We start from the raw sequence: 25306 nt of genomic DNA, 5'->3' as shown, positions 1-25306 counted from the left end.
GGCATTTATTGGTGAACTGATGATTTGGAAAGAAATGATGTACAGCAGTATTATCATGACCCTTGCCTACCCATTTTCTCCTCATCTGACCACTGTCACTCCACCCCTCACTAGCCACTCACCTGTTTTGCAGATGAAATTAAATACGTATGAATTGCAAGCACAATAATTTTGTCCCATATTCCTATGGTCACATTCTATGATCTCATCCCAAGTCTTTTTTGGTGCGGCTCTTGCAATCCTACCCTCAACATTCACACCTCTCACCTTCTGCACCCATTTTCCATCTTCCATTCTCTCAACACGCCTGAACCACTTTACCTGTATTATAGTCCTCCTCATCACAACACTAATATATCTGAATCCTATCTTTCCTTTCAACTCTTCAGTTGCAATTCCGAACCCTCCTGGCCTCTTATTCAAAGGTGCACTACACATCCATCTAATCATTATAATTTCTGTGGAGTCACATGGAGAGACAGGCTGACGAATGAGAATATAAAGGAGCGTTGTGGTGTTGATGTGGATGTGATAGGAAGCGTTATGAGGAACACACTGAGGTGGTTTGGCCATGTGGAGAGGATGGAGGGTGAAAGACTGACGAAGAGAATGTATGTGAGTGAGGTGGAGGGGGGAAGAGGGAGGGGGAGGCCGAGGATGAGATGGAGGGATGGGGTGGAAAGGTATATGAGAGAGGGGGGTGTGAGTTGGGAGCAGGGCAGTGAAATGGCGGGGGACAGGGCGACTTGGAGGCAATTTGTTTGTGGCCACCCCAAACGGGATTGAGGCGTCTGGCAATAGATAGATAGACAGATAGACTTTAGAAATGAACTTCCACAGGAGATGCTGTATGCTGATGTCTTGGTGTTGATTGGAGAGAATGAAAGAAAGGCAGAGGTAAGATCTGGGAGTTGGAGAAATGGAATGGAGCACCAGGGTATGAGAGTAAATGAGGATAAAACAAAAATAATGATATCTAGGGCTGGTGGCAGTACTGTCAAAGCAGAGGGAGAGTGGCCATGTGCAGTTTGCCAAAAGTGTGTTGGAAGTATCACCATCTGGTACAGTATTAGGGATTGAAGGGTGCATAAGAGATGTAGTGGTGTAAAAAGGTAGACTGCGAGATCATTCTGATTTTGTGCGTAAAGTGTGTCAAGGAGAGCACGTTGTGCTTGTCAGGCATGATTGATTGACTGGAAATAATTAAAATCTGGCAGCGCAACTGCCAGGGTCATGTGCCGCCAGACGACGAAGTAAAAGACACAGCAAAATAAAAGGAGCATATTCAAATTAAAGTTAATATCTGTTAGTAGGAATAAAACACTGAAAATAATAAAAGAATAGTTTATAAAATATCAATTACTTATAAAAGTGGAAGGAGACCCGCCTCCTGAAGAAAACTAAAAACATCACTAAAATCGCTAGAGGCTTCACCAAGCATCGAGGACAACCAGTAGGCACCATCTGCCCCCTTATGCCTATGGAGGAATCTCTGACGTAGGTCCCCCAGACTCGGACACTCGACCAGCAAGTGACGGACAGTAAGGGGAACAAGGCAGTCATCACAGTATGGTTGAGGTTCACCATTCATCAGGAACCCAAGTGTAAGCCACGAATGCGAATGCGAAGCCTAGCAAGAGCCACCTCCAATCGCCGTGACATAGAGGGAAGAACCCTTGGCACAACCACTCTCTGAAAGATTTCTTTTAGTTTATTGTGAGAAACAACATCCCACTGCCTCTGCCAACACGTACGAATTGCTTACCACAAGTAAGGTGTTACATCTGAAGCAGGAAGTGGGTAGTCGGTTGGGGGCTGTTGAGAAGACGCAGCTTTAGCTAAAGTATCTGCCCTCTCATTGCCCACCACACCAACATGTGCAGGTACCCAACAGAGTCTACACAGCAGCCACGACGGCCAAAAAGAAAAAGCCACTCTAAAATTGATCAAACCAATGGATGGGATGCATTAAAAGACTCCAGTGCAAACAAAGCACTACACAATGGTCAGGCATGAAAGGATTGATCTTGCTGTTAAGTCTCTTGAGTGTATGGAAGAGTTTCACTATTTGGGGGGCATGTTATTTGCTAGAGGTGTGGCTAGAGCTAGCTTTGTGGCTAGGGTAATGAGTGCTTGGGGGAAATTCATGCAACTGTTGCCTCTCCTGACACTGAGAGGGCTCTCCCTCTGTGCTAAGGGATCTCTGTTTGTGGCATGTGCTAGGAGTGTAATGCTGTACAGTAGTGAGACATGGGCCATAAAGGAAGTGAATATTCATAGGTTCAAATATGCAGAAATGACAATGATTCGATGGACATGTAGTGCATCTTTGAATGCAAGGCCTGAGGGGAAAAAGTTTACAATTGAAGAGTTGAGAGGAAGGGATTGGAGTGCACTAGCGATGTGATAAAGAGGGTCAGACTGAGATGGTTTGGGCATGTGGAGAGGATGGAGGGTGACAATTGGGCATGGAAAGTGAGAAGTGTTAACATCAGGGGTAGGGTTGCATAAAGCAGACCAAAACAGACCTGGGACGAGGTCATAGTGTGTAACCTCAAAGTGGGGTCTGAATAGAGAGGCTGCCAGAAATTGAGCAGCACTGAGAGCCTCCACTGGGTGGCCATGACTGATGCATGCAAGCATGTTCAAGTCTTTATTAACTATTCGATACAACAGTATCCCATCTTCCTCCAAACTGACACAACCACCATATTTAAAATTCACAATACCACTATATACCAACATCCATACCATCCCCTTATTCCTTCATAGTAAACACTTGGCTTGGTCAGACAGATGTAGTCACCTATAGGTAAGAGGAACATACAGCCCTTCATATGTTTATGTTGTGTGTAGCTATGCTTATTAAGTTCCCTCCTCTAAACAATCCCTCTCCAGTCTCCTACCAAAATGTTGCACCAATTCTTTTTTACAACTGCTGCTTCTTACACTGGACAGTTTCCCAAAACCTGCTTGCATAGTGATCTTGTTACTGATGGCATGTTACACCAGTCTATCAATTACTTTGCTCCCTTTACTGTCCACCATTCTACTGTACAAAGTACACCATTGTTCTCAGTCCTTAACCTGTAAACTATGGCCTAAAGAAATCAACCTGCTCACAGTCTTAACCTGTAAACTGCAGCCAAAGAAAATCAACTACTTCAGTTCATGTGCAAAAACCACAGATTTTTTTTTCTCATTCTCAAACTGATATTTTGGTCATACTGGCTACAGAGACTTATGGGATATATCTGTATACACTGTTAGAATTAAATGTGCCATAATTTTGTCAATAGTTTCCTGGTTACCATGCTTCTCTTTTTCTTTTTTTCCCCCCCCCAAGAAAAAATAAAATGCTCTATTAAAAGTTCATGTGCCCCTCTAGAAGCATGTTTCATAGCTAAAAAAAAATTATATATATATATATATATATATATATATATATATATATATATATATATATAAAAGTGGGGTTGGAGTACTTAACTAAAATTAATCACCCATGGGGCAACCCTTGTTCCTTAGGCACACTCTGAGATGGTTGTGGACAGTATCCATCAGGTTCTTGAGGTGTGCTGGTACAGTATCAAACTGTTCAACACTTTCATGGCCTCTTCCAGGAGGGGGATCAAAGACATGTCATGTTGCCATAATTCCCTCTTAACGATGGCCCACAGATTTCCCATTGCATTGATCCAGTTCTCCAGTACCTCACCCTGACAGTCACTGAGGCTGGTAGTCAAGTCTCAGGCCATGTGAGAAGGAACCCTGTCATACATAAAAATGTCCATCTGATACTGCTCAAAACATTCAGGAAGGTGGTCAAATAACAATTCCACGTTCCTATTTCTGTTTATCATTTGTGTGGCAACATAACGAGCTCTCCCTGGCAATGGTAAATGGAACCATCCATTGGTGTTTGACATGCTTCCTGGAGTAGTGTAGGTTGAATGTGTTGCTGCCAAGTCTTCAGTAAACTCTGCCATCTAGGCTTCCAGTCACTGTGAAGGTCAACTTGTTCATCCCCAGAACATGCTAGCACTCATCAGTATCCTGCGAGTGCATGGCAAAAACTGACCCTACGCCACACCAGTCGATGGGTGACGAGGTTTAGCCAGAGGGTGACAGCTCTGATAATCGAGATCACGAAGAATCCTAGATACCGTACATGTGGACACAACAGACAATATATGTGGGTCTCCAGCTTTCACTTCTCTTGCATTAAATACGTGGGTTAGCCTCCAGCTGACATTGGATAATGTGAGTGCACTGTACTGTCTTGTAAGGCCTGCTAGTGCATGGATTTTGAGCAGGAACACCATGGTTACCATACTGCTTGATTAATTTCTGCACTGTCCACATTGACAGTATCACAATTCTTAGCATTTCTTTCAATGCATGGCTTGCCTGGTGCAGGGTGACTATGTTTATCAAGTGATCATGAGTAAAGTGTTGATTCTTGCCCACAATACAAGAAAAGTTCACAGATACAGGGGAGACTTAAAATGGAGGGAATGCAGACCCAAGTGCAATAATCTTCACCCTACCAATGCCTGTCAGCTACAGACCAATCTCTCTGACTCATCATGTGATGATGGATGCCCAGATTTAGTTGCCAGAAATATAACTAACTTCCACTCAACTAGGTAAAAACAATGGGGAGATAAACAATTTTCACCAAATCTGCAGGCAGGGAAATTTTCCTACCATTTAAAAGGCTCCAACATGTTTCCATGCATTGGTGCTGGTCACCTAATGGGAGCTCTCCATGCTGCTAAATCTCTTGGCAGCCTCCATATTCAGTCCCTCATCCCTGAGATCACACTCTATGACTTCATCCCAAAGTATTTTTTGATCTGCCACTCACAACCCTACCACCGAAATTCACATTCCTCACCTTCTGTACCCAACTGCCATCCTCCATCCTCTCATCATGCCCAAACCATCTCAATCTGCACTGGCCCTGGTCACCTAATGAAGGTTCTCCACACTGCTCAATCTCTGGCAGCCTCCCTATTAAGTCCACAGGCATATGTAGCAAGTACAGAGATAGACCGATTATCCGGGCTATATGGTGTTAAGGGGTGACCGATTAGTCTGAAAGCACGATTAATCCGGCAGAAACAAAACACAAGTACTGTACTGTTAGACTGATTTATTTACCGGTAAATGTACACTTTAAGTACCAGAAAGACCTTTCCAGTTCAATGTATATTCCTCCAGTTTGTTTCAGTATTTTTCAGACTATATTCAGTTCGGTAAATCACGTTTTCTTACTGATAGATTTCCTCCCTGTTATTATCGTCACGTTCTAAAGCTGTACCTACGATTGTTTCCAGCACAATGGACGAAACTCATCGTACTCAAATGTGGACTTCGTTTCCCAACTTCTGAACTGAAGATTAGGTTAGGTTACATTATTAGGTGCAGTTAAGCTAGGTTAGGCCAGGTTTAAACACTTAGATTAGAACAGTGTCTTCTGCCATTACATTAACGAATCAAACAAAGAGTCGTCACACCAGAACAGCTAAAAGCAGCAGGGAAACAGATTTAACAGGAAATGTTTATTTACCAACCCAGAAATAATCAGAAAAATATAATAGACTATCAGGATGAACTGATTTGGTAAGGTGCTTTCACTGCTTACAGCAAAGCACTTTACCCCCCTCAAATCCTCAATGTTCGTGAGTTCAGAAATTTGTGTGCTCCCGTGGCAGACCTTGAAACCATTTTTTCAAAGTTATAAAGTCGGTTTCTTTTTCTTACAGATGTGAAAAGACTCGTCTGGTACACCTGTTTTTTTCCCCTCCTCCATAAACCAATCTTGTGATTTGCTGATTCGTGAAAGAAAATTAGGGGGCATGTTACATTAGAATTTAAACATAAAGTTAGGGTGCATGTTACTTTAGCATTTAAACATATCGGCGAAAACATCTGGGATGAAAGGACCGCCGAGCTGTTTGGGATGGTTGAGTAGGGTCGTGTAAACATACCAGTGACCGTTCCCTTCCCATAATTGTTTGCAGTTTTTATGGCTCTCCCTAACTTAACGTTACTGACACCGGTACAGTAAAGCATTGTTCAAGGCTAACAGCCATAAGGGGTTAATGGAATACATTATTGTTTGTATCAATACTCTCTCTTTCACACATACACAAACGAACAAAAGAATGTGCAATAAATGTACACTTAACTGTAAGGAGCAGAAATAACTGTATGCTCTGTCGGTCCGAAATGTGTTGGGAAGCGACATCGAACAAAGAATGTGGAACTGAATGCCACCTTACGAGAACACTTGAGATGAAAGTATTTTTTCTTATTAGTAAACATAATTGTTCCATTTCATCCCCTATAATTGTAAAACTTGTAAATTTTCGTCCAAGCATACACCCTAATAGCCTTACCAATTCAATTCATATTCTCTAGTTTGTTTTCTGTATTTTTCTAGTTTGTTTTCTTATTATCATAACGTTCCTTAAGCCTTACCTACGATTGTTTCCGGCATAATGGAAGAAACTTACTCATAATTAGGGTGCATGTTACATTAGCATTTAAACATATCGGCAAAAACATCTGAGACGAAGTGGCAGGCCGCCTGACTGTTTGAGATGGTACAGGAGGGTCATGAAAACATACGAGTGACCTTCGTTCCCTTCCCATAATTGTTCGCAGTTTTTTATAGCTCTCCCTAACCCAACATCCCTGACACCGGTACAGTAAACCTTTGTTCGAGGCTGACAGCTGTTATGGGGTTAATGGAATGCATTATTGTTTGTATTAATACTCTCTTTCACACATACAGTACACTTAAGAACGAACAAAAGAATGAACAGTAAATGTAAGAGGAAGAAATAACTATGCTCTGTCGGTCCGAAATGTGTTGGGAAGCACGATATCTAACGAAGAATGGAGAACTGAATGCTAACTTATGAGAACACATGAGTAATTTTTTTTTTTTTCTGATTAGCAGACATTCTTGTTTCATTTCGTTCCCAAAAACTAGGAAACCCATTACTTTTCGTCTAAGCATACAGCCTAAAGACTTCACCAATTCACTTCATATTCTTCCAGTTTGTTTTCTGTGTTTTTCTGTTTTGAGGGTAGTAAATTACCTTCTCTTGCTGAAAGATTTTCTCTTTTATTATCACGTTCTTTAAGCCGTACCTACGATTGCTTCGTGCATAATGGAAGTAACTCATCGTACAAAAAAGTGGATTTAGTTTCCCAATTTCCCAACTGGAGCCCAGGTTAGGTCAGGTTAGGTTAAATTATTAAGTAGTTAAGCAAGGTTAGGCTAGGTCAGGAGTATCAGTTGCCTCACCAAACTCCACCCTACCATCCTTGTGATCGAGTTGTGAGCAGGAGGTGTGGGTGGGGGCAGGGTGAGTAGACTCTCTCTGGTTTATCCATGCCTTTCTTCCTAGCAACTGGATGCTTCCTGTTTAAACCGGAGCATTCGTACGGATAATTCTATGAATTACTGTACCACTGAACCGTTGGGTCACGGCCCGGATATACCGAAAGCTGGATAATCCGAGCCTGGATAATCGAGCTTCCACTGTAATGAGAAGGGTGGGTATATGAAATATAATAAAAATAATCTGGTTTTACGCCAGGTATCCCAGAAGGGCTAAAGCATTGCCTCCGGGTAGAGGACTTTTGGATTGTAGCGTGTAGCATTTTATGACCGGATGCCCTTCCTGATGTCTATCAATGACCCTTGGGTGGATTCGATCCTATGACCCTTCGGTCAGAGCGTAGCGCTCTAACCCACTGAGCCATGGCTGGGTGGTGAACCGAATCAACAGAAGGCAATGACTGATTATGAGTGTGTGTGGATAACAGAATGAGAAGGTATGTAATGGATGCAAGAGCATACAGAGGTTGAGGGGTGGACTTTCTGACCACCACTTGGTGGTGGTGAAAATAAAGGTACAAGTGCTATGGAAGAATTGAAGGAAGGAAAGACAGGAGAAAGAACTCCATACAAGGAGGGTAGAAAGGTTGCAAGAGCATGGACAAAGGGCAGAATATAAGAGAGGTGGATGAGTGACTGGGTAAATATGACCTGGAAAAGATGGGGGAAGTGGAAGGTGTGTGCAAAATATTCAGAGAAGAAATCTGTGCAGCATATGAGGCAGTGTGTGGGGTGAAGTGAGGACAAAAGGGAGTACAACGAACAGCATGGTGGGATGAAGGGGTGAGGCAAGCTGTGGCGCAAAAGAAGAAAGCATATAGTGAGTGAATGGGAAGCAGAGGCATGCAGGAAGTTGAGAGGCAGAACAGAGAGTTATATATGCAGAGGAAGAGGTGAAAAGATTAGTAAAGAAAAAAAAGAAGAGAGTGGATGAGGAATCTGGAAGGAATTTGAATGTAAAGTGGAGAGAATATGAGAGAATATTATGGAAGGAGGTAAAGAAAGTTAGACAGGGTGATAAAAAAGTTAGTAGGGGAGTGAAAGATAAAAATGGTGGAGTGATAATGGAGATGGGCAAAAAAGTGAGCAAATGGTGACAACACTTCAAGGAAATGTTACACATAGAGAATGAAAGTAATGCTACTATAAGTGGCTGAGGAATGGCCAGGAGAAGGAGGGAGGTGAGAAGACTGGAAGGAATCAGTAGGATGGAAGTTGTGGAAGCAGTGAAGAAAGTCAAAATGGGGAAAGCCCCAGAAATTGATGGAATGTGTGGTACAATGATGAAGCATGGGGGAGAGATAGCAGGAAAATGGATATGGAAGATGTGTAGATTGGCCTGGGAGGAAGGTAGGGTCCCGGGGGATTGGAAGTCAGGTATAATTATTCCCCTGTACAAAGGAAGAGGGGAAAAAAAAGAGATGTGCGGTAATCATAGGGGCATTTGTCTTCTTAGTGTAACACGAAAAATATAAGGTGGGATAGTTACTAAGAGTTTGGAAAATAACAGAGGAATTACTTGGAGAGGAACAGGAAGGTTTCAGGTAGGAAGAGGTTGTGTAGATCAGATATTCAGTCTAAGGTCTTTAGTGGAAAACTTTCTAGAGAGGGGAAAGTTGTATGTGACCTTCATGGATTTGGAGAAAGCATATTTCAGAGTGGATAGAAAAGCAATGTGGGAAATATTATGAACACATGGAATAAATGGGATGCTGCTGAATGCCATAAAGAGTATATATGAGGGTGCTAAGGCTGCAGTGCATGTGGATAGTGAACTGAGTGCATATTTCCTATCTGAATGCTCTACTGAAACAGGGATGTGTCATGTATCCATGGTTGTTCAATCTGTAGATGGAAGAGGTTATAAAAGAGATACCAGTACAATGTAGAGCAGTGGATGTTAGAGCTGCCTTACTAAGACAGGGCAGCGTTGGGAACTTTTCTGTACTGTTGTCTGCAGATGATACTGTATTATTATATGAAGATGAAGGACAACTGCATGGCTTGATGAATGAGTTTGGGACAGTCTGTAAGAAACATAATTTAAAGGTAAATGTATGGATAAGTAAAGTTATGGTCTTTGAGAGAAATGAAGTCACTGATTGTACAGTGAGTGTGGATGAGGAGGAAAATGAAAATGTGAGTGCATGTAAGTACCTGAGTAGTGTGATGAGTAAGGATGGAAGTCTGGAGGATGAAGTGCTTGAAAGGGTACAACGTTTCGTTTCATTTTTAAAGGCTCCAACATGCTTGCATGTGTCGGCCTTGGTCACCTAATGGCGGCTCTCCACGCTGAACGATCCATTGCAGCCTCCCTGTTCAGTCCCTTAACCCTAAGGTCACACTTAATGACCTCGTCCCATGTCTTTCTCGGTCTACCCCTCATAACCCCACCCCCAATATTAACACTTATCACCTTCCTCACCCAATTATCATCCCCCATCCTCTCCACATGTCCAAACCATCTCAATCTACCTCTCCTCATCACAACACCAATACACTCCAGTCCCATCCTACCTCTCAACTCTTCCATTGTAAACTCAGCCCCTCCAGGCCTTGGACGCAGGGACGCACTGCACATCCACCTAATCATTGTCATTTCTGTACGTCTGAGCCAGCGAATATCTTCCTCCTTCATTGCCCAGGTCTCACTGCCATACAGCATTACACTCCTAACACATGCTGCATACAAAGACTCCTTAGCACGTAGGGAGAGCCCTCTCAATGTCAGGAGAGGCAAGAGCTCCCTGAACTTCTTCCAACCATTTCTCACCCTAGCCACAGAGCTAGCTCCAGCCCCACCCCCAGCACACAACATGTCTCCCAAATTACAAAACTCTTCCACACAATCAAGATATTCACCAGCAAGTTCAATCCTTTCACGTCTGACAATTTCCACCTGCTCACCCCGGCACGCCGTACACATAAAATCAGCATTATCTCACAGTCTACCTCTGATACCACTACATCTCTTATGCACCCATTTATCACACACACACCGCACAAGATGGAATTACTTCCCACGCCCTTGTGGCAAACTGCACATGGCCACTCTCCCTCGTCTTTGACAGTACCGCCACCAACCCCAGATATCATCACTTTTGTTTTATCTACATTTACCCTTAAACCCTTTTGCCCCATACCATCTCTGCACTTCCTAAACCTTTCCTCCGCCTCCCTTTCATTCTCTGCAATCAACACCAAATCATCAGCATACAACAACTCCCACGGGAGTCCGTTTCTAAAGTCACGTGAAAGGGCTTCAAGTACCATGATAAACAACATGGGACTCAAGACTGACCCCTGATGCACACCAACATTCACGGAAAACTCTTCACTCAAATCTCCATTCACTCTCACCTGGGTGTGAGCACCCACATACATGGCCATAACCACCCTAACCAGCCACTCCTCCAAGCCAAGCTTTCTCATTGCCCACTTCACCACCTCTCTAGGGACTCTGTCAAAGGCCTTTTCCAAATCAACAAAAACAAAATAAAGATCCCTTCTCCTACCAATATATTTTTCCTGAAGCTGTCGAACAATGAATATGGCATCAGTGGTCCCCCTACCTGGCATGAACCCGAACTGCATCTCACCAATATTCACTCTTTCTCTAATCATACCTTCTAAAACTCTCTCCATTACCTTCATTATCTGATCTAAAAGCTTTATACCTCTATAATTTCTTCTTTCCAGGGCATCACCCTTCCCTTTATACACATTTACAATTACACTCTTCAGCCAATCATCTGGGACAACACACTCATAAATAATCCTATTTATCAGGTCAGTGACTAAACTCACCCCTATATCGCCTGAGGCCTTCAACATTTCGGCAGTCAACCCAGACACACCTGCTGCCTTCCCCACCCTCATCCTGCCTATTGCCTCACTCACAGTAGCAGTATCAATCAAAGGCCAAGGGCCAGACACTGGATCTGCTGGCTCCAAACCTTCCCTGTCCCAGTCAAACTCCTCATTCAACAACCGGTTATAATGCTCTCTCCATGCATCTTTAATATCCTCACTGTTCACCACTACCCTTCCTTCATCATTCTTCACACACTGCTCACCTATGATATCCCGATTATCCCTCTTCACCTGACCTGCCACCCTAAATACATTTTTCCTTTCCCCATGATTTAGGTTATCAAGTAACTGTCTCTGTGACTCAGACCTTGCCCTGTATACCTCTCTTCTAGCCCTACGCTTGGCAGCCAAATATTCCTCTTTGCTACCACCCTTCTTCCATTCCCGGAAAAGCCTACTTTTCTCCTTAATTGCAGCTTCTACACCCTCATCCCACCACCAAGTTACTTTATGTCTTGGTGGTCCTCTTGTCCAGCCACATGTTACATCAGTAACTCTCAAGAAATTGTTCTTGAGGAAGAAAAATTACTGGTTCTTTGAAAGCAGTGACAGGAAACAAGGAAGTGAGCATGGAAGTAAAAAAACAGTTGCTGCATCATAATGTGATACCAATTCTAACGTATGGAAGTGAAGCTTGGACCTTGCTGGAAGGACACAAGTCAAGAGTGACAGCAGTGGAAACGAGTTATTGGAGAGGAGCATGTGGCGTTACATGGAGAGACTGACTGACACATAAGGCAGTGAAGGAGCATTGTGGTGTAGATGTGGATGTGATAGAAAGCGTTAGGAGAAATACACGGAGGTGGTTTGGCCATGTGGAGAAAATGGAGAGTGAGAGACTAACAAGGAGAGAAAGTGTGCATGCGTGCGTGCGTGTGTGTGTGTGTGAGGTGGGGAGAGAGGGAGGGGGAGGTCAAGGATGAGATGGTGGGATGGAGTGGAGAGGTATATGAGAGCTGGGGGTGTGAGCTGGGAGGAGCACAGTGAAATAGCGGGGGACAGGGCAACATGGAGGTGATTTGTTTGTGGCCACCCCTTACAGGATTCAGGCATCTGGCAACAGATAGACTGACCCCACAGATTACATGGTCTGCCAATTGCAACCCTACCCCAACATTCACACTTCTCACCTTCACACCCAATGTCATCCTCTATCTTCTCATTATCTCAACATGTCCAAAGCATCTCAATCTACCCCTCCTCAACACACACCAATTCATTCAAGTCCCATCCTTCCTCACAACTTTTCAAATGCAATCCTAACCCCCTCCAGGCTTGCATTCAAGGACATACTACACATTCATCTAATTATTGTCATTTCTGTGCATTTGAGCCTACGAATATCCTCTTCTTTTACTGCCATGTCTCTCTAACATACAGCATTACAATCCTAACACATGCCACATACAAAGATCTCTTAGGATGGAGGGAGAGCCCTCTCAATGTTAGGTGAGGCAACAACTCCTTGAATTTCCTCCAACCACTCCTTACCCTAGCCACATAGCAAGCTCCAGCCTCAATCCAGAATATAACATGTCCCTCAAATACCAAAACTCCTCCACACACTCAAGAAACTCTCACGCATGATTAATCCTTTCACATCTCACAATCACTACATGCTCTCCCTGACACAATGAACCCATGATATCACCATTACTTTGTAGCCAACCTCGAAATAATGCTGATTTCATGTGTGCGGTGCATCAGGGAGAGCATTTCTAGGTTTTGCTGCATATACTTTTGATAAGCACTGTATCATCTGTAATCCATCCAAGACCAATTACATGGGTATGAGACAGATATGGCTACTGCAACATCAGTACTGTGTACAAATTTCCCAGTTAATATCTAGTGTACCATAGCCATAATCAGCACCTACAAAAAAGCACTGGATTTTCTGTTTTAACTGATCTCTTCTGAGGTATATAGCATTCACAGCCACATCCTGTTTTGAGGTATCGCAGTGTTTGTGGGTTGTGTACAACTGATACACTGCAACATATTCTTTTTCAGTCTGCCCCCCCCCCCCCAACGTTTTAACCTCTTGTCTTTTAAATGCAATGTCTAGACACCCCAACAAATATGAAGTTGAATATTTTGTTATTTATTAATATTATCATAACAGGTGGTGAGTGGTGGTGGCCATCATCCACTCACTTGATGTAATGCTGCCTACTTCTTTCACCTATCATAACTGGTGGTAAGTGGTTTTGACCATCATCCACTCACCTGATGTAATGCTGCCTACTTCTTTCACCTTTATCATTACCTCCACCAAGGAGGTTAAGTTTTACCCCACGTTGGTTGGTTTATCTGTTTGTCTGTCTGTTATCATTATTACTCAAAAAGTTTTGAATGGATTTTGATGATATTTTGTGGAAGGGTGGGCCATGAGCCAAGGAAGATATGATTAAATTTTGGATCCAGATCCGGAGTATCCCCCACAATATCTCCAAAAGTTCTCAAAGAACTTCAATCAAATTTCATGGAAAGGTGGGCCATGGACCAAAAAAGAATTGATTAAATTTTGGGGCAGATCTGGATTTGGATCTGGATCCTATATCCATGGATCAGGATCAGGATCCTTTTTAACAGCAATGGCATTGGTGGAGGTATGCACTGAGCGCTTTCTAGTTCTTTTTGTGTCTGTTGTCCTCACTTCCTATTTCTCCCATCTTTCCTGACACTTTTATTACTCTTCTTTCATTTCAGGTAGCTTTACATTGAGTGCCAAGCCGAATGGTTTTCAGTCGGCCAGGAAACCATTTACAGCACTGGGTGGTAATCATATAACTAACCCATACATGTCAGCAAGTGGGTTGGCGGAGGGTTAGTGCCCTCCCCAGAAAACAACTATCTCAATGACAAACAAACACCCCTTACAGGAGTATGGTGTCTGGCTAAAGACAGACAGATCATTTCGTTTTTAAAGGCTACAAAATCTTTGCATGCGTCGGCCCTGGTCACCTAAAGGCGGCTTTCCACGCTGCACAATCCATTACAGCCTCCCTGTTCAGTCCCTTAACCCTGAGGTGACAATGACCTCGTCCCATGTCTGTGTCGGTCTACCCCTCATAACCCCACCCCCAATATTAACACTTCTCACCTTCCTCACCCAATTATCATCCCCCATCCTCTTCACATATCCAAACCATCTCAATCTACCTCTCCTCATCACATCAATACATTCCAGTCCCATCCTACCTCTCAACTCTTCCATCATAAACCCAGTCTCCCTAGACCTTGAATGCAGGGACGCACTACACATCCACCTAACCATTGTCATTTCTGAACATCTGAGCCAGCGAATATCCACCTCCTTTGCTGCCCTGGTCTCACTACCATACAGCATTACACCCCTAACACATGCTGCATACAAAGACCCCTTAGCACGTAGGGAGAGCCCTCTCAATGTCAGAAGAGGCAACAGCTCCCTGAACTTCTTCCAACCACTTCTCACCCTAGCCACAGAGCTAGCTCCAGCCCCTCCTCCTGCACACAAAATGTCTTCTTAATAAAAAAAACTCTTCCACACACTCAAGAGATTTACCAGCAAGTTCAATCCTTTCACGCCTGACAATCTCCACCTACTCTCCCCAACACGCCGTACACATAAAATCAGCATTATCTCGCAGTCTACCTCTGATACCAATAAATCTCTTGTGCACCCATTTATCACAAATACTGCACAAGATAGAATTACTTCCCATGCCCCTGTGGCAAACTGCACATGGCCACTCTCCCTTGTCTTTGACAGTACCGCCACCAACCCTAGATATCATCACTTTTGCTTTATCTGCATTTACCCTTAAGCCCTTGTGCCCCATACCATCTCTCCACTTCCTAAACCTTTCCTCTGCCTCCCTTTCTTTCTCTGCAATCATCAGCTTACAACATCTCCCACAGGAGTCCGTTTCTAAAGTCACGTGAGAGGGTTTCAAGTACCATGATAAACAACATGGGACTCAAAACTGACCCCTGATGCACACCAACATTCACAGAAAACTCTTCACTCAAATCTCCATTCACTCTTACCTGGGTGCGAGCACCCACATACATAGCCATAACCACCCAAACCAGCCACTCCTCCAAGCCACGATTTCTCATTGCCCACTTCACCACCTCTCTAGGGACTCTGTCAAAGGCTTTTTCCAAATCAACAAAAACAAAATACAGATCCCTTCTCCTACCAACATATTTTTCCTGAACCTGTCGAACAATGAATATGGCATCAGTGGTCCCCATACCTGGCATAAACCCAAACTGCAACTCATCAACATGCACTCTTTCTCTAATCATACCTTCTAAAACTCTCTCCATTACCTTCATTATCTGATCTAAAAGCTTTATACCTCTATAATTTCCTCTTTCCAGGGCATCACCCTTCCCTTTATACACATTTACAATTGTACACTCTTCAGCCAATCATCTGGGACAACACACTCATAAATAATCATATTTATCAGGTCAGTGACTAACCTCACCCCTATATCTCCTGAGGCCTTCAACATTTTGACAGTCAACCCAGACACACCTGCTGCCTTCCCCACCTTCATCCTGCCCATTGACTCACTCACAGTAGCAGCATCAACCAAAGGCCAAGGGCCAAACACTGGATCTGCTGGCTCCAAACCTTCCCTGTCCCAGTGAAACTCCTCCTTCAACAACCAGCTATAATGCTCTCTCCATGCATCTTTAATATCCTCACTGTTCACCACTACCCTTCCTTCATCATTCTTCACACACTGCTCACCTATAATATCCCGATTATCCCTCTTCATCTGATTGGCCACCTTAAATATACTTTTCCTTTCCCCATTATTTAGGTTATCAAGTAATAGTCTCTGTGACTCAGACTTTCCCCTGTATATCTCTCTTCTAGCCCTACGCTTGGCAGCCAGTATTCGTCCTTGCTACCACCCTTCTTCCATTCCCGGAAAAGCCTTCTTTTCTCCTTAACTGCAGCTTCTACACCCTCATCCCATCACCAAGTTACTTTATGTCTTGGTGGTCCTCTTGTCCAACCACATGTTACATCAGTAACTTTCAAGAGATTGTTCTTGAGGGCTCTGTACGGTTCATTAACACCTCTGTCTACAGCTCCCTGTTCAGCCACCACTCTCCTCAGCTCACTATAGAAGGCATCCCTTACTACTTGGTTTTTCAGCTTCCATATTTTCCTCCTAGGTACACAAGTCCTCTTTTTCATCACTTGTTCTTTAAGTACCATATCACAAATCAATAGCTTGAGATGCTGCACACACTCATCGCTTCCTGTAACTTTAACTTCCCTCACTAACCTCCTATCAGCCCTCCTAACCAGAAAATAATCTATCTGACTGCTATTTCCCCCAGACTCATACGTAATTAACCTACTCTCTCTTTTCCTAAAATATGTGTTGCACACAATCATGTCTGTTGCCTCCCCAAACTCGAGTATCCTTTCCCCTTCCACATTCCTTATACCATACACACATCCCCCATGTACTCCTTCATAACCTTGTGCTACATCACCTACATGACCATTTAAGTCCCCTTCCAAAACCACTATCTCATCATCCCGCATACCACCCACTACATGTATTAAATCATCCCAAAATCTATCTTCCTCTGCTTCATCCAATCCTGCCTGTGCAGCATATGCCGATATAACTGAAGCTATCTTTCTATCAAATACAATTTTCACTACCAACATCCTATGGCTTACTCTTATAACATTCATAACATATTCCACCCATTTCTCCACAACCATCACACCAACACCCCCATATCCATCTGTCCCCCACTGCCAAAACAGTTTATGGTGACAGTCCTTCCCAACAATCTTTCTGGCTGATCCACCCCTGTACCGGACTTCCTGCAAACACGCCATATCCACCCACCTCTTACTGAATGCCTCAACGACTTCCCCCGCTCTTCCCCTCAAACTTACCACATTCCATGAACCCACTCATCCCCCTGGGTGATTTACTGTCCTCAGGCTTGCTTTGAAACTTATTCTTGTGTTCTGTCATAGATAGATACTGCAAATAATTATCAATATCATTATATTCCTCATTTTGTCTCCCTCCCACAAATTTTCCTCATTCTGTCTTCCTCCCCCAACATTATAAATTCGTCTTTCAAATGCAATGTCCTGACACCATAAATGGAACAAAGCATGTTACAGTATTTCTATACAATTATTACCAGTATAAGAGGCCCACACCTTTTATGTGTGGAACCTGAAGGCAGGATGGCACCCACATCAATGAAGATGATGGCCAATGTCGGAACATTTGCATTTGACATGCACAACCTCTCTACGTCCATCTTTTGCTACGAGCAAACTCTGACTTTATTCACTATTACGACCTTCTTTGACCTTCAACGTCAAATCCAACTATGTTCACCCCACCATTTTAGGGGGTGAGGAACTTTTTCTCTTTATGCAAGAAAGAAGGAACCAAAGGCCAGGAGCCCGAAAACCATTCCCTCCAAGAAAAATAAAAAACAATACAAAAGAGCCAAATTCAAGATCAGATCATTTCAAGATGCCTGGACACACTGCATTTGAAAGACTGGAGATCATAGGAAGTAGGAAACAGAGACAGAGGGAGACAGTTCCAGAGTTGGCCTGCTGCATAAATGAAGGACTGGGAGTAACGGTTAACTTTTGCATTAGATAGCTGGACAGAAAAGGGATGAGAATTTGTTGCTAGACAGGTGCCACGCATCCGTCGCAGAGGTGGAGGGATGCAAGCAGACATTTCAGAGAAGCAGTGACCATTGAAGTTGCGACAGAAAAGAGATAAAGATGCAACGGTGTAGCAAAGAGACAGAGGTTGAAGAGAGCCAGTAGAAGGAGGAGAGTTAATGAGACAAAAAGCCTTTGGTTCCACCCAATTGAGAAGAGCCATATGTGGCGAGCCTTCCCACACATAGAGTTGTACTCTAAACAGGGGCGAATAAAACCGTGTATAAAGTCAACAACTGTGCAGGAGTAAAGAAGGTACAGAGTCGGCTTAGCACACCTAATCTCATGGAAGCAGATTTTACAAGAGATGCAATGTGATCATTCCAAGATAAGTCCCGAGTAATTGAAACCCTAAGCATGTTCATGGATGATGCAGGATTAAGCTGAATTTTATTAAACATTACTGGGTACTCCTGTGGAAGATTGTGACGGGTTGATAGGTGTAAAACTGAGTTTTTGATGCATTAAAAAAAAAACAAGATTATTTTTACCCCAGTCAGAGATACGAGCAAAGTCAGACATTAGGTGTGCCATGGCCTCATCCCTCGTCTGTTGAAGTAATTGCTGAGATGGACGTTGCGGGAACCGAATGAAAAGGTGAAGGGTGGAATCATCAGCGTACCAGTGGATAGGGTTAGATGTACAGCTTAGAATGTCATTGATGAATAAAAGGAAGAGACTTGTGTACTGTCACCTCTGCGATCCAGACTTTTACATGGTCAAAAGGGGCAGAAAACAAGTCACTATTGATGACCAATGTATGCTGGAATGGTCAGGAACTCAGATTGATGGAGACTCTCTCCCATTAGCGGCCTCTTCGGGTGCGTTTATTATACTTCAAGTGGCCAAGTTAAGAGTGGTAGCATGCCAAAATGACGGGGCCAGTCTCCAACTAGGCCAACCCAAGCCCAACCTTCGCAGTTTCCCAGAATGCTTCTAAGTTGCACATTAATAAACTACTAGGTAAGCTCTATACCACCAGTTATCAAAGGTCATACAACCAATAAAGTACAAGTGGGAGGGAATGTGTATTAACAAGACCAAAAGGTAGAAATCTTCCCCAGCTACTTGCTTTACAGATTAAACATGAATCAGTTGGCACATTGTTCAAAAAATATATCTCTATATGATCCTAATATCAAATCCACAAAACTTAGCTCCTCTGTCCCAGTCCACTGTGTTTCTTCATAATCATCCCTCTGAGCACAAATTTCACTGGTCCAGTCCTCTGCCACTGCCGACCTTAACTTCCACACTGGGACCTTGATTCACTGGGACTTCGACCTCCACGCCTGGACTTGGACTCATTGGTACTTAGACCTCCACGCTTGGACCCGCTCACTATTCAGCTCAAAAATGTAGGGGAGGTGAGCGGGAACACAGGACTCGCTTCTCCAAAGGCTAATGGCATCACCATTACACTTCAGAATTCCTTGGAGGGGGGGGAGGATGACGACAGTACCGACCAACTGCCACCTACCACGGCCGGTGAGCGAGACAGACACGCCAAAACTGCGTGATGCAAGAGGGAGCGGGGGATGACGGCGTACGCAATTTAAGATTATTATTATTACGAACTCATGATAGACTCGGTGCGATGTCTTTCCCCTTACAATCAATTACTCAATAAAAATGACATTCTCTAGTTATAATAATTACTCAGCAACCTCTCTCTATTTATACTCTTACATCGAAAAACCATAAAAATTATCGTGCTTTACATCACTTTGCGCACACGTACATTATGCTGGATCACGTGACCAAAGGCACATGTTCCCATCTCACTCGAGTTTTCTATATTATAAAGAGACTTAATACTAGTAAATTACAGTAGGAAAAAAAAAAAGTGACTTAGCAACTAGGTAACTTAATCTATGTTCTGGTCATGTCTGAATGGAAAGAGCCATGCCTCGGCCACACTCTCTCACTTAACCGAACTTTTGGTCATATAAAATGAACTAGATACAACTCATTATCACTTCCGGGCACTACAGTTGGTGATAGGACAGAGCCCTGAGGAACACCACTGTTGATAGATCTAGGAGAAGAACGATGGCCGTCTACAACAGCCACTATAGAACTACCAGAAAGGACGCTATAGATGAAGGCACAGATATAAGGAGAGAAACTGTAAGAGGGCAGTTCACACATTAAAGATTTATGCCAGACTTGATCGAAAGACTTTGAGATGTCAAGTGCAATGGCAAAGCTTTCGCCAAAGTCCCGAAAGGAGGATGACCAGGAGTCTGAAAGGTAGGTGAGAAGATCGCCAGTGGAGCGTCCCTGATGGAACCCATACTGACAATCAGAAAGAAGGTTGTGATAGGATAGATGCTTTACAATTTTTCTGTTAAGAGTTAACTCAAAAACTTTTGAGACAGGATATTAAAGCAATTGGAGGATAGTTAGAGGGTTGGGAATGGTCACCATTCTATGGGACTCGCTGAATGAGAGCAAACTTCCAGCAAGAAGGAAACGTACAGGTTGACAGACAAAGGCAAAAGAGTTTACCTAGGAAGGGTGTAAGCATTGAAGCACAGTTCTTGAGGACAACAGGAGGGACTCCATCAGGCCCATATGCCTTGTTAGTATTAAGGCTAGTGATGGCAGAAAATACATCAGCTGAAGGAATTTTAATGTAAGCCATGAGGATGTCTGAGGGGGGCAGTGATGAGGGAACAGCGCCAGAATAGTCTAAGCTGGAATTGGAGGAGAAAGTCTGAGCGAAGAGATCTGCTTTATTAGTAGAAGTAGTAACTTTTAAGAAAAACAAATTTTGAAATGGCCTCATTATGGCCCCTGTTGACCTTGAAGGCCAAAGAAACACAACCATCGACAAGACTGGTTACACGTTGAGGGGGGGGGAGGGATCTGTGAAGTGACTTTTTTACCTAGATAACCAAACCATATGTGCTCCCTATGTGTCAGCAAGTGGGTTGGTGGAGGGTTAGTGCCCCTCCCTGTAAAACAAATAACTCAAAGTCAAATGGCCACCCCTTACAGGATTATGGCATCTGGCAATAGATAGATAGATAGCATACTTCTATGGTTTTATCGCATGCTCCCCAATTTGATACTGGCTTTTTTCCACCACCACTACCTAGCATAACTTTACAGTGGAGGTTAGCTGGCACAAAGCGCCAACCAGCCTCCATTTTTTATTATTATTATTATCTGAAACAGCAACATTTTTCTGGTGCTGGTGGTTGGAGGTGGAGGGAGGGAGGGAGGGAAGTGGCAAATATTTTGCAGGTATTCGAGACAGAGAGAGTGAGAGAATCACATGGCAATCTCCTTGTTGTCGACATGCAAGAGGTCCTACGATATAGCACTGGGGCATGGATGAATGAACTAAAGAATGGATGGATGGATGATGGACAAGTAGATAAAATATTGGTAAATTTACAGGTAAACAGATATAGATGGCATATAGTACTGATCTCTGTAAGAAAAATGAGGCACTAGACACTAAAACACACATGCATGTAAAAATGTGAGTCCACACCTATGAACTCATATGGCATCACCTTGAAATGGAAATTGAAGAGAATATGGTCAGTGCCCTCCTTCTCCTTGAGCTGTACCATATCAGTGTGCAAGGGTGAGTCGGAGTCCACAATAAGCAGCTTTACATTCCACTCATACAGACTATCATTAACCAGTTCCACACTGTAAACTCCTGCAATGAAAAAAGAAAGAAAAAAAAAAAGCTCAATACCAGGTAGTACATATTTAATATTAGTGTTACTTTAACAAAACACAAAACTTGTGTCCTACATTCTTCAAATACCCTACATGGCACACTGTGATGTTAAATTACAGGCCCCCCAAAACAGACACAGTTATGATGGAAAGATGCAAAGGAAATAAAAATCTGGAGGGATGCTGAAGCAATAAGATAGGAACTACACTGAAAGTTACATCAAATCATTGGTAATATAAAATATCTAAGAGGAATGCCATAAGTGCCTTAAGCTTTGTAAACTAGCTAATTAATCAAAGTTAATTTTTGCTCATCATCATCATCATCCAGACCTCCCTTCCCATCATAGGGTGGGGTGGGGCAGGGGTCCAGAAAAACTATCCAAAGATTGCCCAAATGAATGAGCCACTTGCCCATTCATTCACCACTGAAGTCCATGGAATCCTGGCTCCACCTGATAGGTATCTATCCATCAATCTTTCTCCTATGAATGCATGCATGCATGCTTGCACACACACAAACAAAATAATTTCCAAGGGAAGTGGGGGGGAATGTTCTGTTCATTCCACTAAGCACCACTGGCAGCGACTTTCCACCAACACAGATTTTTTGTTTTCAACAAGAAATTATTTAATATTTATTTCCATGGCAAGCAGAAATATCTTCCGTTCTTTCCATTAGGCGCCACTGGCAACATCCTCCCAGCAGCCCACTACTTGCTTGCTTTTGGATCTACTGTGTGATCTCACATCTAACGAATTCACATCTAATGACACTATTGGACCTCTATCTATATTTATATCTAATGAGGAAGTTTAAAATCTAACGAAAAAATCCCGGGCGAACAGTTCAAATCTGCAGCCACCTTGGCCGAGTGCGTGATGTCATTGGCGTCCACCCTCCCTTCACACTGCCTATCCCCAGTTGAGTTAATGGCTAAAGAAGAGGAAAACAAAGTTATGGCTGGCTACCTGTCCAGGAAGATTACCAATCTGGCAGAAACAGAAGAGTTTCTGCGTGGTACCAGCACATCAGAGTCTCTGGATGGGAAAGGTGTTACCTCAGCTACAGAAACTAAACCAGGAGCTCAGTGAAACCTATGCAAAGAAAGTGAATGAAAGAATACAAACAGTTATCACCGAATATTTAAACAAACGGCGTGAGCTTGGGGAAGTTGTGGCAAAACTCGATGGAAATGAAGGACAAGAGACTGTGAGTGATGATGATAAGAACATAGAGAATCTTCTTGGTGACATTCCTGGTGACTTTTCTGGATTTGTTGGGAAGGAAAAAACATGCAGACGAAAAGATAACAAAACTCAGGAAGGCATCACGAGGGGCAATGGAGAGCAAGAAGAGGGAGGAAGAGCAGCCTAGTAGCCTCCCTTCCCGCCTCGGATACCACCTTTCGTCTTACCCATTCACCTCATTCATTACTCACAAGTGAGTTATCCAAATAATTTCTTCTTTATTTTATATTTTATATCACTAACGTCAATAACTTACATAGTGAGTGAAAATAGGGTCGAAATAGGAGTTCGGTCCATTTTTTTTTTTTTTTTTTTTTTACCTATTATAATTTTCCCCATATGTTTACGTATTCGCATCTAACGAAATAGCATCTAACGAGTGTGTTTTGGTACCTATTACTCATTAGATGTGGGACCTTACTGTACTCATTTCCATCCCACCTCACTTTTAATAAATATTCTTAGTGCCTGTTGCTCCCTCCATGAAGAATAATAAAATGTTTACATAAAAATTAATCCATGTGGTGCCAGCTTGCCTCCTCTTTGTTATGTAGCACAGTTAGCTGATTGCTCTCAGCTCTACTCATATCCATGTATGCATCTCACTGTCACTTTTATTAACAATACATGTATTCTTAGTGCCTGGAGCTCAACAGGTATTGAGTGCTGGTGAAATATGTCTATAATGGAATGATATTTATTAATTCATTCTTATTAAAATCACATTAACCCCTTAACCGCGGGGCGTCACTTTCGTGACACTTGGGAGCAAGGGATCATACTGCGGGGCGTCACTTTTGTGACTCTGTGTTATTTTGAATTCACCCGGGCTTTCACGTGGTGGCTTGTATCATCTATCAGTACTGCCAATGTCCAACACTAGTCAGCACTCCTAATCTCATCTGTACTCCCATCCATTGTTGATAATTTAGCCATTTCTCCCCGTTCTTGACTCCCCTCCCTACGCCCCCTCCATTACCCTATCCTCTCGCCTGTCCGGCCGTGCTACGCTAAGTAAATCTTCCCTGGAATTTTTCACTAATTTCATCCATTGAAATAAGCCCTATGCCCAATTCTTATACCAAATAATATATACAAAAAAGAAATAAGGTAAGTGATAGTGCCATACACCTGGAATTGGCTAATTATCACCTGACAACACCTCACGTGCACTCGTTCGCTAATTTTCGCTGTTTATTTCCCCTTGAAATATGCCGTATAATCTATTTTCATAATAAATATACATATAAGGAGGGAAAGGAGATGCCTAAGTGATATTTTCATTCACCTGGAGCTACCTAATTTATAATGTATTGTCTAGATTTCCTGCCAATCATTTCACTGCTATATATTAGCTGCTGTCAAGGGGCTAACATTAGCAGTAATGCATTTCCCTAGGTAGGCCACCACCCCAGCCCACCCTTATCAGTTCACTCTCATCTTCCAATGTGAAGGTACGTCTGTTTGCTCTGGCTAACTTCAGGCACTTTTCACCCCCATGCAAAGGGCCCTGTGACCTTTACCCCCTACTAAACCTCGTGTGGAAAGAGGTAAAGGGCTGACAACTGATAAAAGAGTGACTACGATCTTTCTATTGAGTAAAACAGTGCAAGTGGAATTGTAAATAATGTGTAAACAGCAAGTGAAAGTAATGAATGAAAATATACATGAACAGTGGAAAATAGTTTTATAAGTTTATAAGTTTTATAAGCTTGGACGTTGTTGGAAGGACACAAGTCAAGAGTGAGAGCAGTGGAAATGAGTTATTTAAGAGGAGCTTGTGGAGTCACGTGGAGAGACAGGCTGACGAATGAGGATATAAAGGAGCGTTGTGGTGTTGATGTGGATGTGATAGGAAGCGTTGTGAGGAACACACTGAGGTGGTTTGGCCATGTGGAGAGGATGGAGGGTGAAAGACTGACGAAGAGAGTGTATGTGAGTGAGGTGGAGGGTGGAAGAGGGAGGGGGAGACCGAGGATGAGATGGAGGGATGGGGTGGAGAGGTATATGAGAGAGGGGGGTGTGAGTTGGGAGCAGGGTAGTGAAATGGCGGGGGACAGGGCGACTTGGAGGCGATTTGTTTGTGGCCACCCCAAACGGGATTGAGGCGTCTGGCAATAGATAGATAGATAGACTTCAAGTGACAGTGCATAACACAGTGTAAATTAAATAGAAATGTAAATAACGTTAATAAAATAGAGAACGTAAATAGAAATGTAAATGAGTAGTATTATAAGAATACGAGTATATACCCTAGGAGTAATGAAAGTGAAAGTTTCTCTCTAGCATGTCTGAATACTATGAGTTATGAGAGTGAAGATGAA

The 25306-nt window shown here is 43.0% G+C and overlaps 1 protein-coding gene across 2 annotated transcripts in view; it reads right to left on the bottom strand.

Moving 5' to 3' along the window:
- Positions 1–25306, bottom strand: part of LOC145402799 (ubiquitin-conjugating enzyme E2 Q2) — a 395651-nt gene that overhangs the window by 195765 nt on the left and 174580 nt on the right. For both annotated transcript variants that reach the window (XM_080274696.1, XM_080274697.1), the window contains one exon: positions 21557–21708. In XM_080274696.1, coding sequence (XP_080130822.1) covers positions 21557–21708 — 152 coding nt within the window. The remainder of the gene's footprint in view (positions 1–21556; positions 21709–25306) is intronic.

The sequence above is a fragment of the Coenobita brevimanus genome, chromosome 59 (assembly GCF_032717465.1).
Source record: "Coenobita brevimanus isolate Jiangsu-jjx chromosome 59, ASM3271746v2, whole genome shotgun sequence".
Classification (NCBI taxonomy): domain Eukaryota; kingdom Metazoa; phylum Arthropoda; class Malacostraca; order Decapoda; family Coenobitidae; genus Coenobita; species Coenobita brevimanus.
This window is presented reverse-complemented; position numbering and strand designations above follow the sequence as displayed.